The sequence below is a fragment of the Podarcis vaucheri genome (genome assembly GCF_965113315.1).
Source record: "Podarcis vaucheri genome assembly, chromosome: 10".
In the NCBI taxonomy this organism is placed as follows: Eukaryota; Metazoa; Chordata; class Lepidosauria; order Squamata; family Lacertidae; genus Podarcis; species Podarcis vaucheri.
In genome coordinates this window covers 31,869,877-31,887,246 of record NC_138748.1, presented here as the reverse complement: position 1 = coordinate 31,887,246, position 17,370 = coordinate 31,869,877, and the positions used below count along the sequence as shown (strand labels likewise).

General features: G+C 41.3%; 2 protein-coding genes and 3 long non-coding RNA genes across 5 annotated transcripts in view; 3 read left to right on the top strand and 2 right to left on the bottom strand.

The window, feature by feature from the left end:
• The window catches only part of LOC309542391 (uncharacterized protein), a 42,574-nt gene extending 37,703 nt beyond the window's left edge, over positions 1–4,871 (bottom strand). Inside the window, exons 1-2 of the mRNA XM_082241157.1 lie at positions 4,374–4,871; positions 2,296–2,541 (exon numbers count right to left, since the gene is read on the bottom strand). Coding sequence (XP_082097283.1) covers positions 2,296–2,541; positions 4,374–4,544 — 417 coding nt within the window. The 5' untranslated portion in view covers positions 4,545–4,871. The remainder of the gene's footprint in view (positions 1–2,295; positions 2,542–4,373) is intronic.
• A 1,844-nt stretch (positions 4,872–6,715) lies between these two features.
• Positions 6,716–7,672, top strand: LOC309542383. The gene is made up of 2 exons (XR_014224223.1): positions 6,716–7,376; positions 7,465–7,672. It is a non-coding gene; the product is annotated as an uncharacterized lncRNA (long non-coding RNA).
• A 1,791-nt stretch (positions 7,673–9,463) lies between these two features.
• Positions 9,464–16,080, bottom strand: LOC309542376 (GLIPR1-like protein 1). Its single transcript, XM_082241148.1, has 6 exons — positions 15,828–16,080; positions 14,468–14,713; positions 12,815–12,921; positions 10,249–10,337; positions 9,851–9,883; positions 9,464–9,765 (listed from the first exon to the last, which is right to left on the bottom strand). Exons 1-6 carry the CDS (start codon positions 16,008–16,010, stop codon positions 9,611–9,613), a joined length of 813 nt encoding a protein of 270 aa, XP_082097274.1. The 5' UTR covers positions 16,011–16,080; the 3' UTR covers positions 9,464–9,610.
• Positions 11,264–11,885, top strand: LOC309542387. Its single transcript, XR_014224227.1, has 2 exons — positions 11,264–11,374; positions 11,595–11,885. It is a non-coding gene; the product is annotated as an uncharacterized lncRNA (long non-coding RNA).
• A 93-nt stretch (positions 16,081–16,173) lies between the features above and the next one.
• LOC309542386 lies at positions 16,174–16,984 on the top strand. Its single transcript, XR_014224226.1, has 2 exons — positions 16,174–16,272; positions 16,576–16,984. It is a non-coding gene; the product is annotated as an uncharacterized lncRNA (long non-coding RNA).
• The last annotated feature ends 386 nt before the right edge of the window (positions 16,985–17,370 follow it).

Sequence of the window (17,370 nt, the reverse complement as noted above, 5' to 3'; positions counted from 1 at the left end):
AAAGTCTTCAGAAAGGCATCTCCCAGCGCTACCTGGAGATGCTGGGGACTGAACCTGAGACCTTCTGCATGCAAAGCAAGTGCTCTACCACTGAACCATGTAAATGGAGTAGTATTTCTGCTAATCCTGGCTGATGAATGATCTGTCTTAGATGTCTTATTTCAAGCTTCACTGATTATTTTTCCTGTCAGGAAAATGTATAAATTCACGGTGATTCAGTTTTTGAAGACAGAGCTAGCATTCTGCTGAGGACTACAAGTATTTTAAGTCATTCATATATTCCAAATCAGGGGGCCGTGCCCCCCCAACTTCGACAGTGGCAGCAAGCACATGCCGCAGGGCATCCAAATGACGCATCAGCATGCACTGTGGTGTGTGCGACAGCATGCCCTGCGGCATATGTTAGCATGCCGCGGGGCACGATGATGTCATGCGCACACACCACAGGGCACACACCACATTGATCGAATAGGGCCCTAGGGTCCCTCAATCATGGGGCCAAGGTGATGCATGTTATATACAGTGGTACCTTGGTTTGCAACCATTTTGGATTATAACCGTTTTGGATTACAACTGTTTTGGATTACAACAACGTCAAACCCGGAAGTGCGTATCTCTTTTTTTTTGGATTACAACCAAATTTTTTTTTTGGGGGGGGCATTAGCGAAATTGCTAGCCTTCGGTTACAACCTGTTTTGGTTTACAACCGGACCTCCGGAACGGATTATGGTTGTAAACCAAGGTACCACTGTATATGCATGTGTGTGTGTTAAAATTTTCCACAATAAAAGACATGCCAGCCCCCACAAATAACAAAAAAGATAGAAAAACACCAGATTCTCCCCAATAAGTATCCCAGCTTTTTGTCCCATATTTAAGTCTTACTGTATCTGACATAATTGAAACTAAACAGAAGTGGGCTACAAACAAAACTCAATGCCCTTCCTTTTCTTAGTAAGAATTCTGCTGTTATGTATATGCCCTGTAACATTTAGTGCTGGCCAGGTGCTAGTAGCTCAGTTTTTACGAATCTTACAACCATCAGCAATACATGTTAACTTAATATTGCAATTGAAATAAAGTAGTGGTTTGTTTTGTCAGTTGCCTCTAAATTACCGTATTTTTCGCTCTATAACACGCACCCGACCATAACACGCACATAGTTTTTAGAGGAGGAAAACAAGGGAAAATATTCTAAATGAAACAGTGGATGTATGATTTTTGTGGTTCATGCTGTGGCCACAGACATGTGATCTGACAGTGAGTTTGGAGTAGCCCAATGCAAAAATCCTGAGGATCCATGTGGATCCACGCTTTGTAACCACGTTTTTGCACCACTGTGGCCCCAGGCAACAGTGGGTGCGTGATTTGTTTGGTGCAAGATGTAGCCATGGACATGCTATGTGATCTTATGGTGAATTTCGGTTAGGGTTAGTGCAAAAATCCTGAGGATCCATGTGGATCTGTGCTTTGTAACCACGTTTTAAGTGGGGAGGGAAGGAAAAGCACTCAAGGGACAAGGAGCATGTGTGGGGTGGGTGGAGAAGGATGCTGCTAATAATGAAGAAGAGGGGTATAAGGGGAGAAGAAGCACGCGTGGGGTGGGTGGAGAAGGATGCTGCTAATAATGAAGAAGAGGGGTATAAGGGGAGAAGGTTCCTCTGCTCTCCCACTTTGCTCCTTTAAAGCAAGCAGGCTCTGCTTTTCTTCCTCCTCCATGCTCAGCAAGCTGAAAAACTTTGCTGCTATGTAGCGAGCTGAGTGGGGAAGAGAGAGGGACAGAGAGCCTGCTTGCTTTAGAGGAACCAACCAGACAGGAGCCGCTTACACGAGTGTAAGCGGCTCCTCTCCTCTCCCGCTTTGCTCCTTTAAAGAAGCAGGCTCTCTGTCCCTCTCTCCTCCCCACTCAGTGGCTCTTCTCCCATTTTGCTGTTTCAAAGCGAGCCACGGAGGAGGGAAGGAAGGGGAACCATGGATCCTTTGCTCACGACTGCAGCAGATCCCCCCAGCCATCCGTAGGCATTCCCTCCATAACATGCACAGACATTTTCCCTTACTTTCTAGGAGGAAAAAAGTGAGTGTTATGGTGCAAAAATTACGGTAATTGTAAACACTCCATATACTTTATAACTAAGTATCCTTGATAATAACAGAATGCAGATTATTACTTCACAGTTTATGATCACAGAGCAACTACAATATTTTCTTCATACTTTTATTGTCTGAAATAATTAAAGTTATTGCATTTTGCTTCAAATTCTGTGGACTATGTAAGCAGAGAAGAGAAGAACTTACCTGAGTATAATGACCACAAACACGTGTACATTTGTGGGTTTTGTAGGTGTAGTATTTTACCTCGTCATAAAAATCTTCAATAGGGCCAGCAGGATCAAATGGGTATTTATAGCCAGTTACAGCCCATATATTTTCTCCAAAAGGCCTAAATTTAGGATCAGGGTGGACCATATCAGTTGGATTATGCATAACAATGCATTTTTGTGCCCATGCTCTAGCTATTCTAGCCAAAGCTAGATCAAATGTCTGCAAAATATAAAAAAATTATGACATTATCACAACATTATACATGTATAGTAAACGTGCTGATAATACATATTGAGTTCTAGCAAGTATTTCTTCAGAAATATTTACCATACTTGCATCAAGCTGTCGAATGATGAAATTCTATACGTCTACTCAGAAGAAAGCCCCATTGAGTTCAAGGGAATCTACCCACAGGCATGGGTATAGCCAGAATTTGTGTTGGGACAGGCTTCATGTTGGGGGGCAGAGCCTCAGTTAAGTATTTTATTGCTTTTCTTGATTTTTTTTTGGGGGGGACACACAGCAAATTGTATAGGAACTAAAATGTCAAAAAAACTGAATGAATTAAAATACATTTTCATTACTTTCATGCTGTTATTTAGAGGAATGTGTGGTCAAAAGGAAACTGATTGTTGAAACTACAGAAATCTTAGTCTTTATGTTCATGCTGAAATACTGTAAAAAAAATGATTTTCAGTTCTTACTAGAGAAACTGCAAATATGGGATCCTCTACAACTGGAGTGTCATTCAAATTAAAAATCTATATTAATAATGAATAGGTCTGGGTAAAAACAATCAAGAGATGCAAAACAAGTGGCTGCCTTAGATAATCAACAATTTAAACAAATACTCCCAAAGGTGGAAGTGATTCAGACTATTTTGTTTTGTTTTGTTCATTTTAAAACAATAAAATAATGAATTAATTTTATATTCCACTTAATGAACAGTCTGGACTTTCTTTACAGAAGGAAAAATATGTAAATTTATTGATATAAGAAAAAGCATATATATTGTTTGAAAGAAATGCATATAAAGAAAGGCAAAGAAAAGCATCTAGAACTAAACTCATATTTGGTGCAATAAAAGAGAGGATTGCAGTTATAGTAAAAATCATAGCATCCTATTAAAGAATTATAAAAAGGATAGGTTTCTTCTTCTCCTCTGATCTTCACTCTTTTTGTTACATAAACAGTTATTTGAAATACTAACAAGATGACTTAATCAGTTACAAGTAAGCAACCTATTATTCTTGGTTTCTGTGGGTAACCCCCCTGTGGGTAACAAGCTAACTTGGATGCAGGACAGGTGATAGTCAGTCTTGGCTCAACCTAAAACACCCATTAGTCAGGGTTCAATTTATGCAGGGATTGAGTTCTGGAATCAATTAAACCCTGGAAAATGTAATCATTGCCCAGGAACCTGAAGGCAATATTTATTTATTTATTTAAGGAAGGTATGCCATGACCCATGACTCATAGAGAATCGGGGCCTGAGCCTGGTACTTCTATACTTAAACATTATTTTAAATAAAGCATTACACACTTAGCAGCAGTAAATATAACTGCTAGGTTTTTTAAGAACCAACAAGTTTTCCTCATTCGACTATGTAAAAATTATGCATATAGTTCAGAAGCAAGACATGAGGTGTAACTCTAAATGGACAGAAAACCCTAAAAAAGAGACAAGATTGTCGCCGCCGCTGGCAACAACGCATCAAGGTATGTAGTAAACCAAGGCTGGTCTGTTATTCTATAATCTGTGGCAACCCCTCCCCCCAGCCGTTCACAAAGGCTTCTCCCATGGGTGTAGTCAGGATTTATGGGGGGGGGGGGAGAGAGACAGGTTTCATATACCCTTTTAAAATATAGCTCTTTTCTGAGGTGGGGTTGTTGTTTTTATTCTGATTATATATGTTGTGATCTTTTCTGTGAACCGCCCTGAGACCTCCGGGTACAGGGCGGTATATTAAGCTCTAATAGTAATAATAATAATAGGGGGGGCCAGCCCCTCAGCTAGTTAACTATCGGCTCCTTTTCCTCCTTCCACACACCATGTACAGCATGTTGGAAGCGGGGGGATTGACCCCGCTGCGGTAGTTGTTGTGGGCGTCGAGATACTGGTTGATGAAGGTCCTGTTCCTGATGCTGGGGTAGCTGCGCCCGCTCGCGGCCTCCAAGGCGACGAGCGCCAGCACCACCCGCGGCCACCACAGCGGACCCATGGCTTGCTTGGGGGGAAAGCGCGCGTCGGGCGGCGGCGCGCGCAGCGAGCATAGCTGCCCTCTAACGGTCTCCGCCGGCGCCGCCTCCTGCTCCTTGCGCGGCGGGCCGCTCAAACTGCAGGTGACGGTCAGGAGCCTGGATGATTAAACGGCTAGAACTTTGCGCGCGCGCTGCCAGCGTTCTCGCGCCACTTTGAGCGCGCGCGTGGCGCACGGTTCTTCCTCCTCCCTCGCTCCCGCCCGCTCCAAGTCCGTTACTGTATGTATCCCTGCCATATCCAGAGCGCGCTGACTTGCATCAGCGCCACAAGGCGGGGCAGCCCCACTAGGAAGCGTCCGGGAAACACAGGAAGGGAGGCTATGAGGTCGTAGAATCGTAGAATTGTAGAGTAGGAAGTGGAAGGGACCCCTAGAAGTCATCTAGCCCAACCCCCTGCAATGCCCGTTTGGGTGCAGCGACATTAACTTTGTTTAGGGGAGGCGTTCCGCTTGGTTCCCAGTTACTTTGGCAAGCAGTCTGAGGAGAAGCGGGGTCCTACGATGAGCATTTATATTTTTTTATAAAATCCTTACCGTTGGGAAAAGCGCAGTTGGACATCTCCTCAGTGCTGCTGCTGCTATTATTTATTATTATTGTTAAACCAAAGCCGGGAGAAAGGTCAAGACAGCGAAGGCTTCATTTGAGTCAAAATCCAACTTTGGGCTATGAAATGATACCAAAGTGGAGAGGATCTCTGAAAATGTATTTTTCTTTTTAACAGATAATACCCCTAATGGTGATATCCACCATGGTGTTTTGGGCTCTAACAGTTTCCGATGTCTTCCCCAGACTTTATATAACGACCTTCTGGTAACATGATATAAAAATTCCTTATGTACAGCTACTTTATGGTACGCTAAACAGGCATGCCAGCCGAATCTATTGTTCCATCCCTCGAGATCCAAAACATCAATGTTTTCTAGCATGATCCTGTAGCTGTATCGGCTCAAGAACAGGCATTTGGCTGACCTAGCAACAATTGCAGGAGGCAGCTCCCCAAATTGGAGTAAGCATCAGTGACCTTAAGAAAGGATAGTGGCCCATTTGGGATGAGCCTGGAAAGGCTGTCCAAATTAAGAGGGGGGAATGAAGGAGGAGAGCACAGGTTAGGATACCCTAAAACCTGTGTAAGTCACACCCCCCCCAACCAGGCCTCAAAGCCTCAAGCACTTTTCAAATTGCACTTTTTCTCTAAGGCTAAAAAGCATTTAGCTAAGCATCTTGCTATCTTGCTCTGCATGTATGTTTCCCAGGCTAGTTGGCCTTGCTAACCAGATTGCAGCTTTCTTTCCGGGGACTGTGCCACTAGAGCAAGAGAAAAGAAACGTATCTTGGACACGCAAGGCTTCTCATCCCCCTTTCCTGGGAAGAGTCCAGTGTGGTGTGGTGGTTAAGAGCGGTAGTCTCGTAATCTGGGGAACCGGGTTCGCATCTCCGCTCCTCCTCATGCAGCTGCTGGGTGACCTTGGGCTTGTCACACTTCTTTGAAGTCTCTCAGCCCCACTAACCTCACAGAGTGTTTGTTGTGGGGGAGGAAGAGACTACTTAAAGGGAGTGAAAGGCTGGATATCAAATCCAAACTCTTCTTCTTCTTCCAAAAGAGTCCCAAGACAGGAGCTTTCTGTTCATGCTCAGGGGAACTCATGGGGCAGGACTCTTGAAGAGGAGGAGAAAGGGGAGGGAACTGGAAGGGGAATATATGCTCTGTGCAAATGGCTGTGAACTCGTGCTTGTTTGTGAGTTATCCCACTTGCTCCTTCTACCAGCCTGGATGGTAGAAATAAAGCTTTTTCTCCGAAACTATTTCTTGAGTGTCTGTTGACTCCCATTTCCCTCTCCCGGGTGCATTACTTTTTCCCACCTGAGGGCAAAGCCTCATAAGGCTACAATCCATTCTCGGATCCAGCACAAACATGCAGCTTCATAATAAGTTCTCAAATCAGGGAGCCCAAACTTACCTCTTTCTTTCTTATCTGTTTCTTATCTGTTAATAATTTGTATTTAATAAGTGGCTTTCTGCCTTGCCATATAAATTTTGTCAAGTCCGATTTCCATTTGTTGAAGCTTTCTACTTTGCCTATTATGGGAATCATTTGAAACAGAAACAGTAATTTTGGTAAGAGATTCATTTTTATTATTGATATTCTGCCCCATTATGTTAATTTCAGTTTTGTCTAAATTTCCATATCACTCTTTACTGCAGTCCATTTTTTTGTAATTATCCTCAAATAGATTTATATTTTTCATTCTAATCTCTATTCCCAAGCATTTTACTTTTTTTACTATTTCTAGGCCGAATTTTCTTACTATTTCTGTTTTCTCCTGATTTCCTGTATCTATTCCTTTTGTGACATGTATTTTAGATTGTAAGTCTGAGGGCATGGACTGTCTTATTGACATATGTAAGCCATTCTGGGAGTCTTTTTGGCTGAAGAGTAAAACAATGATTTAAATAATTTATAAATTATAACATTAAAACTGGTTTGCAGAAAGCTGAAGCAAAGTAGCTGGAAAAATAGGTTTTGTGTGTTTTTGTGCACCAAAATGAGTTTGAAAAAAATGAAATAATAAATGTTTCTATTTCTCTCCAATAACAGAAAATAGTCTCCAAACCCAAAAGCCTATGGTTTTACAAAATCTATAGCAACTTGCCTTTTCATATTTACGCTTTCTCATTTGCAATTGAAGTGTAGATTGTTTTAATTCAAGATGGATGAAACAGACTTCTAAAATCTGGTTAATTGGTACAGCAAACTGCACTTGCCTATTTACAAATATTTCAAACGTGCCAGGTAATTTTTATAACTGTATCAAAATATTAACTTTAAAACTGTTCATGTATACATTTTTTATCAAATCTAAAATTCTCTTTTGCAATAGGTGATACCTTGATAGCTCTGGATTATCAACTTCTGGCTTGCTTTGTGGGAACAAAAGACAGTACCAGAAAATGCGCTACCCCAACAGATACAAACTACAGTACTAGCAGTATGAAGTAGAAATGAAAGAGGGTTATGCAAGGATTCACAAAAAGCAGCGGAAAAGATAGCAAACAGCAGTCAACCTCACAAGTGTCCAGGAAAAATGGCTGAGTAAAAGATAACGAACTGGAAACAAAGTACTATGCTAAGACAAGGCCTACTGGGGAAAGCAAGATATATAGAAAGCAGCACTATCTGGACTGTATACTGCTTTCATGAATGGCATACTGCCTTGATTCAAAGAACAAAATCAACACAGTAGAGACAAATTCCCATAGGTGGATCAACTATATCAGATTTTCAAAATCTTACTGGATGGGAGGGAAAGACCATATCTAGTAATCAGTATCACACAGAACCTCATGAACATTTCCATGCGGAAAACTTTCTGCAAATTTATGTGCACAGCCTTCTTTTTAAAGCTGCTTACTCAGTCTCTAGAGTCTGAGCATCCAGCCACTTGTTCAGTGTCTGTTGGTGAACTGTTTTCTCCACCAGGGAAATGCATAATAAATATTTTTAAAGAGGAAGGACAACATGGAACAGTTCAAAGATCTTTCACGCTTTCACTTCACTTTTTATACATGCCTGATTTTGTATAGCTCTTTCAAAACATACCTGCAGTTCTGAAACTACTATATACTCAGTTCCACTGACCTAAAAAGGATTGCTATTCTCATATTCTCATAAAAAGAATTTAAGAATTACAACCTAAGATATGGTTACCAGATTTCTTTCAATGAATCCAGGGACCCTTTTTTTTTTTTTGAAGCTGAGTAGCAACAGGGAAGTAGTGGGGCAATGGCATGCCGCCTGCCCATGACTCCCAAGCCTTCCCTGATCTCCTGCCCCCTTCCCCCTTTGTTTTGACAGATCAGGGGAGGCTCAGGAGTCGTGGGCAGAGGGCTGTTGCCCAGTTTTTTAAAAAAACTGCGCATTTATGTTTCGCAGGGTGCAAAATAAGGGCTTTTCACTTTGCCTGGCAGAGAAACCGTGCGCCTTGTACCCCTCCTGGGCAACGGCGGTCTGCCCGCGACTCCTGAGCCTCCCCAGGGGGCAGGAGATCTGTACCACCAGACGTCCCCGGTTCACCTTTGGCAGTGGCGGCAGCAGCGAGCAGCTCCTGAAGCCAGCCAGAGCCAACTGAGCTACCAGACTGGCTCCAGGCTGCTGCTGCCACGTTTCCCAGGGACAGATGTGCAAATCTGGGGACATTCCAGGGACGGAATCTGTCCAGGACAGATTTGCAAATCCGGGGACGTCTGGTAACCCTAACCTAAGACAGCCAGCAGTCTGGATGCAGAATCAAAATACTAAAGTCAAAGAGATCCATGGAACCATGTAAGCCTTATTGCGAAAGTTTGTGAAAGTTTCATATTTTGTTGTTAGAACCACTTAATTTTTCTTTTTTGTATAAATCTCTTCAATAATAAATACCTTTCTTAAAAAGAATTAATAGCTTAAAAATCAAACAAACTTTATCTTAGTGCGCACCCATTCCATTGTGTAATTTTATCATTAACTTATTTTAGCAGAAAGAAAACCTGGCTAGCTAACAATCACAGGACTCAGCTACTTAGCAATAATAACTGCCTCAAGCTTCTATTCCACAGCATTTTTAAAAAATCATATTAAATTTATAAAAGCATGTATAAAACTAAAGTAGAACACTAAAAATTGTCGGTTCGTGATTTTGGAAGAAGAAAAAAGGACTCGTGTATAGCTTAATCATGTAAAATAATTAAGCTTATTTTAATATGCTTGATCTTTATTTTTTACATGGTATTGAACATACAAGATATGACCATATATTTTATATTATATTAATATCTTACAGATTTTAAAATGTTCACAATGAATCAATATGAAACAGAACTTTTTACAATTTTGGAAAAAAACAAAATATGATATGAAGCAATAAAACAAGCCAAATTTAGTTTTACAATATAAAACACAATAAAATAAAATTAGCATTTGTGTTAATGTGCTCTGTTAGTTAAGATACTCAAAGAAAATGGTTGTGTGTTTTATGTGCATATTGGAGATTAATGTTTTAAATTTAAACCCGGATAACGTAATTTTAAGTAGTAAACAACTGCAAATGCTACAAACATCAATAATGGCCTTAAAACTGCAACAGCAATACAGGATTCATCACAGGTAATGTGGAAATCATACGGTGGATTCCATCGTTTATAATCTATATTTTAAAAAAAGAAGGTAATTTTTACTGAATGTGAATTTTGCTCTAAATTTAAACAACAAAATAAAAATGTAATACATACTCTCACTCCTTTCTTTATCACGTTCAGAATTTCCTGGAAAAGAGAAAATACATATAACAAGCAAAAGAAAGCTTTAAAAACGTTACTATTTTACCTTGGGTTTATTTTATTTTCTGTCATATAATGGAAGAGTATTTCCTCGGGTTACATACGCTTCAGGCTACAGACTCCGCTAACCCAGAAATAGTACCTCGGGTTATGAACTTTGCTTCAGGATGAGAACAGAAATCGTGCAGTGGTGGCGCGGCGGCAGCAGGAGGCCCCATTAGCTAAAGTGGTGTTTCAGCTTAAGAACAGTTTCAGGTTAAGAACGGACGTAAATGTATAAATGTATTTATTTAGAAATTATCTAAATAAATACATTTTTTAAAAATATGATAGTTTATCATCACACTTACTACAGAGTTGATTTTGACAAGTGTCTCCTTTTGGGCACTCGCTACATGAAGATCCTTTTTTATAAGGACGAACGCCCCGGTAATTGCCCCTAAAGAACAAAATATTATGTAACATTATGTATTCAGTACACAAAGCTAAATTGAAAATTAAAATGCAAGCTACTGGTCATATAATTAAAGATTTTAGATGTAACGAATAAGTTGTCTAGGTCTGGGGGCCAAATGCAGCCTTCCAGGCCTCTCCATCTGGTCCTTGAAATTTTCCAAGGGCCTCATCAGCCCTACCTCTGCACTCTTGAATGATTTTTCTGGCTGTAATGGGTCCTTGAACTGTGATCATGCCTCTTACTTATGGTGATGGGTGTTTGTTTGGCTTTTGTCTGGATGGAAGCTTACTGTACAAAGGTAAAAGTCACATCCATTATTCTTCCTATTTTTGTCTCTGGCGCACCCATTCCATTGTGTAATTTTATTATTAACCTATTTTAGCAGAAACAAAACCTACCCATCACTGTCATGCAGTTCCTGTAAAATTGTCTGAGAGGGAATGCAGTCCTAGTTATAAAGGCATCAACACACAAGACTAAATATCACAGTGGAGTATATTGAGCTGGAAGAGGTGACTAGTCTTTGAATGTGAAGGAATGGATATAAAAACCGACTTATACAGAATAGAGCTGCCAAATATATTTAGGTACAGTGGTGCCCCGCAAGACGAATGCCTCGCAAGACGAAAAACTCGCTAGCTGAAAGAGTTTTCCATTTTGGAGGTGCTTCGCAAAACGAATTTCCTATGGGCTTGCTTCGCAAGACGACAATGTCTTGCAAGTTCCTGCTGGGTCCCCCCCCCTTTTTCTAAGCCACTAAGCCGCTTATCAGCTGATCTGATCAGCAGATAAGCCGCTAAAAGCCGCTAATAGCGCTAATCCTTCAGTGGGCTTGCTTTGCAAGACGAAAAAACCGCTAGACGAAGAGAATCACAGAACGGATTCTTTTCGTCTTGCGATTCACCACTGTATTATGCCTAGTTCAGACACACCATTGCTTTTGGTCACTACTATTTGGATCTCATACAGAGAATACTGAAGTGGTCCAAGTCACCCTGGTAACAATGCTCAAATGAGTGGTCTTACACTGTGAAGTTATTTAAGTTACCTTATCACCGTTCACACTATAATAATAATAATTTATTATTTGTACCCCGCCCATCTGGCTGGGTTTCCCCAGCTACTCTGGGCGGCTTCCAACAAAGATGAAAAATACACTAAAAAGATGAAAAATACACTATTCACTTGAACCCTCTTGTAAGGGCAGCCAGCTATAGAAACTATAGCTATAGAAATGAGTGGTCTTACATTGTGAAGTTATTTAAGTTACCTTATCACCTTTCACACTATTCACTTGAACCCTCTTGCAAGGGTCAGCCAGCTATAGAAACACCTGTGCTTGAACAAAGGTTAAAGCTTTCCGAAATAATCTTAAGGAAACAGATGTAAGGGATCAATTCTTGCATTTAATCAGAGATACAAATGACTTGTGTTTGATGCTGTAAATGTCCTGACAAACAGACATGTCTCAAAACTGTACTTTTGTGTGTTATAGAAATCAACAGTAGGAATAAATAAAAGCAAGACATATACATCTGTAAACAATGGTGGAAAGGTTGTGGGTGGCAAACACCATTTAGATATCCTGATAAGATAGTGCTGGAAAGGAGTGTGTGGTGCACGTTGGCACAAATGATGTGGCAAAATGTAGTCACGGGGTCCCGGCAGCAAAATTTTTATTGCTAGGTGGGAAAACCAAGCTCTTCAAGATAGATTTCTTTGAAATGCTTCCTATTCCTTGCACAGGGCCAGCTAGACAGGTGGATTTGCAGTGGTGGATTTGTTAATGTTTCAGGACAAGCCAGACATGCTTAAAAAGGGACCACTCTAACCAGAATGGAAGCAGGCAGTTGGCATTTAAAATCAAAAGGCTGACTGATCAGTTTTTATAAGGAATATCCAGTTCAGGACAGCTCACCTCCCAGGAATGAGGGTGAAAAAGTTTATGAACGTCCAAATGGAGATGGACTAGAGCTAGGAAATGTACATGGGAAGTACAGGGGAACATGACAGCAATTCAGAGGCCAAAGAACATTAGGGCAAAATGCAGATGCCAAAGACATTTGGAGAGAGACACCATGTATAAAGTATGTATATGCTAATGCTGGAAGGCTCTGATTTCAGAAAGCTGTCAGCACAATCTAGCTGATGTCCCGCACAATGACGCCTGCTGAATTTTATGTCCCAACCTCCTATGTGTGGTAGCAGTGCTACTCCTGCCTTCTTTTCACCTGCAGGCCCCATTTGTTGTTCGGAGAAGATTTGAAACCCCTGGTGAAAAGGTGTCCAAAAAAAAGCTTATAAAGATGTTTGATGTCATATGTACTGTCCTGTGATGGCAGCGGAGGGGAACCTCCACCTAACAGGCCTGATTTCCTCCAAATCACCTGTAGCTGCCCATCACATGAATTTTAGACTGCTAAGTGTCAACACAATCTCTTTAGCATTTGTTAACTTACGCTGGAGCATAATTGCACACGAAATGCAAAACATTCCTGTCTCCATCTGTCGCTCGAGAGCAGTAAACAATAGCACAGCCAACCTTGTAAGAATCAGCCCAAACAACCTGGAAAGGATATGTTTTATTATATAAGATAAAGGTACAAGTTGTGTTAATAGTTACCATTTCTAACAATCAGCTTCTCTCCACATTCCTGCCCTCACTTGGCATTTGGCTACAGGCATCTTTATATTATATAAGAATTCAAAGCTTATATTCAAGCATCCTAATCTGGTTGGTCACTGTGAAAATGCTTAACTAGATGGGCCACGGGTGTTTGTCTTATGTTCTTACAATATATATGTAAAATGGTGTATGATTTCTGCTCATCTTGAGCAATTGAAATACAGTATAATATCTAAAATTAAGTATTCATTGCTCATTCATTGCTCAAGGTGAGCAACTGTGTTGATCATTGCCTGTGCCAGGGAAATACGTAACCAAAATATCTGTGAGGATAAAACAATGGTTGTTCAATATAAAGCAAATATTTAATTATTATTGATTTTGATGCAATTGATAGAGAAGGATGCTACAAACTCAGTATGTTGTGTTACAAAGAGACATTTGTTAGGAAATATCATGGCCTACCAAACTTCAACAGATCCACACACTAACTTTTAATGCTTTGTTTTAGAATAATAGCATGGCTATTGAATAAAACACCTTTGGGCTTCCTGGCCTATTTGTCAGTAATTTGTGCTGACAGCCTAGCAGTTATTTCTACTGAATTTCGGTTGTTACATTTGTTAATCAGTATTATCAAACTGCTTTGTGCAACTTTAACAAACAAGGGGTACAAAAGTACTACAAACAAACGTTTAATATGTCTTTTGGAGTTGTTTGTCTGCTGTGTGTCATGACCAAGGGGGTCATTTCTTTGTAAATTATACCTTTGTTGCTTTTTGCATGGGTAAACTACACACCTGCAAAGAGCAGAACAGGACATTAAAAGAAGGGCTGTCTTAAGACAATTTGCCTTTAATTCTCATGGTAAGAACTTGCCATGCATAAGCCCTGCAACACTTAGTGCTGGCCCATTGCTAGTAACTCAGTTTTTATAGATGTTAGAACTTCTAGCAATTCAAAAAACCCTACAGAACTGAAACTGAAGTGGGGACCTTTTTCTGAAAGTTGTCAATTAATTAATTTCAAGCATTCCATGCATTTTATAAGTAAGCGGTTTCTATTGTGATGGTAGGAATATGATTATTTCACAAAGTATGATTACAGAGGTCCCTTCCAGACGGCCAGTTTAATGAATATTCAACCTGATTTGTTTGAAGATTTGATAGTGTTGGCTATTTAATTAGCATTCATCCTGATTTATTTGTGGAGAGATTATTAGACAGCATTGTGTGAAGCAAATGTTATGCCTCACTTTCCAGGTCATTTCCCCATCACTTTTCTGATTGCAAAAAGTCCAATCTTTTGGGGAAGCAGGTTTGTTTTGCAAGAGCTCCAAATTAACTTTAATTGCACAGCTTGAATTTGCCAGGATGTGACTGAATCACATCAAAATATGACAGTCTGGAAGCACCCAGAGTCTCAAATTATTCAAGTTCTTTAAGTTTTGATTAAAATTTTCTAAGCAGATGAGGATGAAACTTACCTGAGTATAATGACCACATACTTTGGAACATGTGTGGTCATCATAGGTATAGTATTTTACTTCACTGTTAAATGCATTAATGGCAGCAGCAGCATTAAATGGTTGGCTGGAGGCAAATCCCCGCCAGATATTTTCTCCAAATGGCCGATATTTAGTTTCAGGGTGGACTTTTCTGTTTGGATTATGTCCAAAAATACATTTCCGTCCCCATGCTCTCGCTATTTTAGCTAAACCTAGATCAAAACTCTGTAAAACAGAAAAGTATCACACACACAGCTTTTAATAACATTTCCCACTTCCAATGGATAACACGTCTTCAGTCTCACAAAAAAAACAAAACAAGTTCTGCCCCCTTTTAATTGTTTAGTTATGTTTTTAGATGGTTTTATTGAATGTGCTTAATTGGTTTTAATGTTAGTCACTTTGCCTTCCCTTTATGATCTTGTCTCTCACACTTGTAGATCCTTTACTTGAATATTACTCACTGGCACCAGTAAGTATAATACCTGCCGGGCTTTTAAAGAACCAGCTATCTATGCTCATTCTACCATGTGAATTACGCATACAGCTTTCAGAGGCGGGTCAAAGGGTGTTAACGCCAAAATAAAAGAAAAACACCAGTGACTATTTTCAGCCTCGAGCTGCTGCGGTTACTTCGCAATCTGAGGCAGAAAACCTCCTTCATCCCTTCCCAGATATAACCACCACAATGAGCTGCCTGAGACTTGGTTACTGAAGAGGTGTGCATGCACACGAAAGCTCATAGTAAGAACAAACTTAGCTGGCGGGTGGCGCTGTGGGTTAAACCACAGAGCCTAGGACTTGCTGATCAGAAGGTCGATGGTTCGAATCCCCGCAACGGGGTGAGCTCCCATTGTTCGGTTCCTGCTCCTGCCAACCTAGCAGTTTGAAAGCACGTCAGAGTTCAAGTAGATAAATAGGTACCACTCCGGCGGGAAAGTAAACAGCATTTCCATGCGCCGCTCTGGTTCGCCAGAAGTGGCTTAGTCATGCTGGCCACATAACCCAGAAGCTGTACACCGGCTCCCTTGGCCAATAAAGAGAGATGCGCGCTGCAATCTCAGAGTCGGCCACGACTGGACCTAATGGTCAGGGGTCCCTTTATCTTTTAAGGTTCTACTGGAAGGATTTTTTGTTTGTTTGTTTTGTTCTGCCTGAGACCGTCACCTTACAATGCCCAAAGGCGTGACCTGAAGGATCTGCCTTTTTAAACCGCAGGCAAGGAGCCCTCCGAAAGAAAAGGTGGCGGCGGGTTCAATGGGAAGCTCCTTCTCCTAAGCGCCCAGCTGGAAGCGAGGGCTCTCCTTTCCTCCTCCCACCCCGCGCCCGGGATACCCACCATGAACAGCATGTTGGAAGCGGGGGGCTGCACTTCGCTGCGGTGCTGGTTGTGCGCGTTGATATACTCGTCGATGAAGGTCTTGTTGGTAATTTTGGGATAGACTGCGAATTTCTGCGCGCCGCCCACGCCCTCGACGGCCAGCAGCCCCAGCACGACGGCGCACGGCCAGAAGCGCCTCATGGCTGCGGCGGCGAGTTAGGGACGCGCGCGGAGAGACCGTTGCTCCCCAACAGCCTCAGGCGTCGCTACTACCTCCCGCCCCCGCGCCGAACTCCCGCTCTCCACTTAGAACGCTTCCACGCCGTTCTTTTGCTTGGTGTGACCCCACCGGCTGCACGGACGAGACTCGCACGAGATGTTAAGTGCGGAGATCAGAAACCTCTTGCTGTTTTAAACAAGTCTCGAGGCTGTACCTCCATCTTCGGAACGATTCTCTTTCCCGGTTTGTGCACTGGGCAATCTTCCCGCCCTCCTCTCTTTTTAAAGGGGACATTTGCGGGTCGTTTCTATCTCTCCTCTTTGTCTCCCCCGCCATTGCAGTCCATACAGATGCGATTGGCTACTGTGGTTGTGTTAAATCCATCTGAACTGTGGTTTAGCTGAAATGCTGCGGGGGAAGTGGATACTCTTGACTGGAGAATCCCAAGCAATTCCATTCAGAAGCTACTTGAGCCTAAGTCATGCTTTCAGTGCTGGTCTTCATCAGCTGGACTCTTATCAGGTCTTAATATTTTTTTTAAAAAAGTGTTTTTCAGGTGGCTATGACAGAAGGCTGCAGTCACAGATGAATTCAGAGAGTTCGGACAGCAAAACCTGCCAAAGCATCCAAAAAAAGGATTGCAATGGAGGAGTTAAACTTGAAGACTCAGCGCAGTGGAATGGCAAATCCTTTGCTTTAATACTCATGCTCTTGTATGCTCTTGTATGCTCTTGGTGTGGGGAGCATCTGTTGTTCAGTCAACATGTGCAACATGTACAACTCCCATTACCCCTGAGCACAGGTCCTGGTAGGGAAGGATGATGGGAGTTGTAATCCAACAACAGCTGGGGACCCAAGTTTGGGAAACCCTGGACTAGAAGATAGCAAGTGCTCCACTCTCTCTCCACTCCTCCCCAAGAGAAGCACATTCAAATAAATTAAAAGTTTAAAACTAGACTTTGAAAAGAGGCATTGCTAAAAGAGAGAAAGCATTTTTGATCTACCTTAATATACATCCAAAATTGTGCTGTTGTAAGGAGATCTAAGTGGAAGGAGTTTACATCTTGTTATGGATATTATATACAGAATAATTTTTTTACATAATTTATATCCTGCACTTTCAACATAAATTCATGGCCCCAGGGCGGCTAACAGTACTAAACTATTTTTTAAAACCCTTCAATTTAACAACTGATAATAATAAAGTTAAAACAACTAAAGCAGTCACAGCCCATTCAAATAGACAGTAAAACCAAACTCTTTTAAGTTAAAATGTTTATACTAGCAGTTTTTGAAAGCCTGGGAAAACAAATATTTTCCCTGTTGCTGAAATGGTATTAA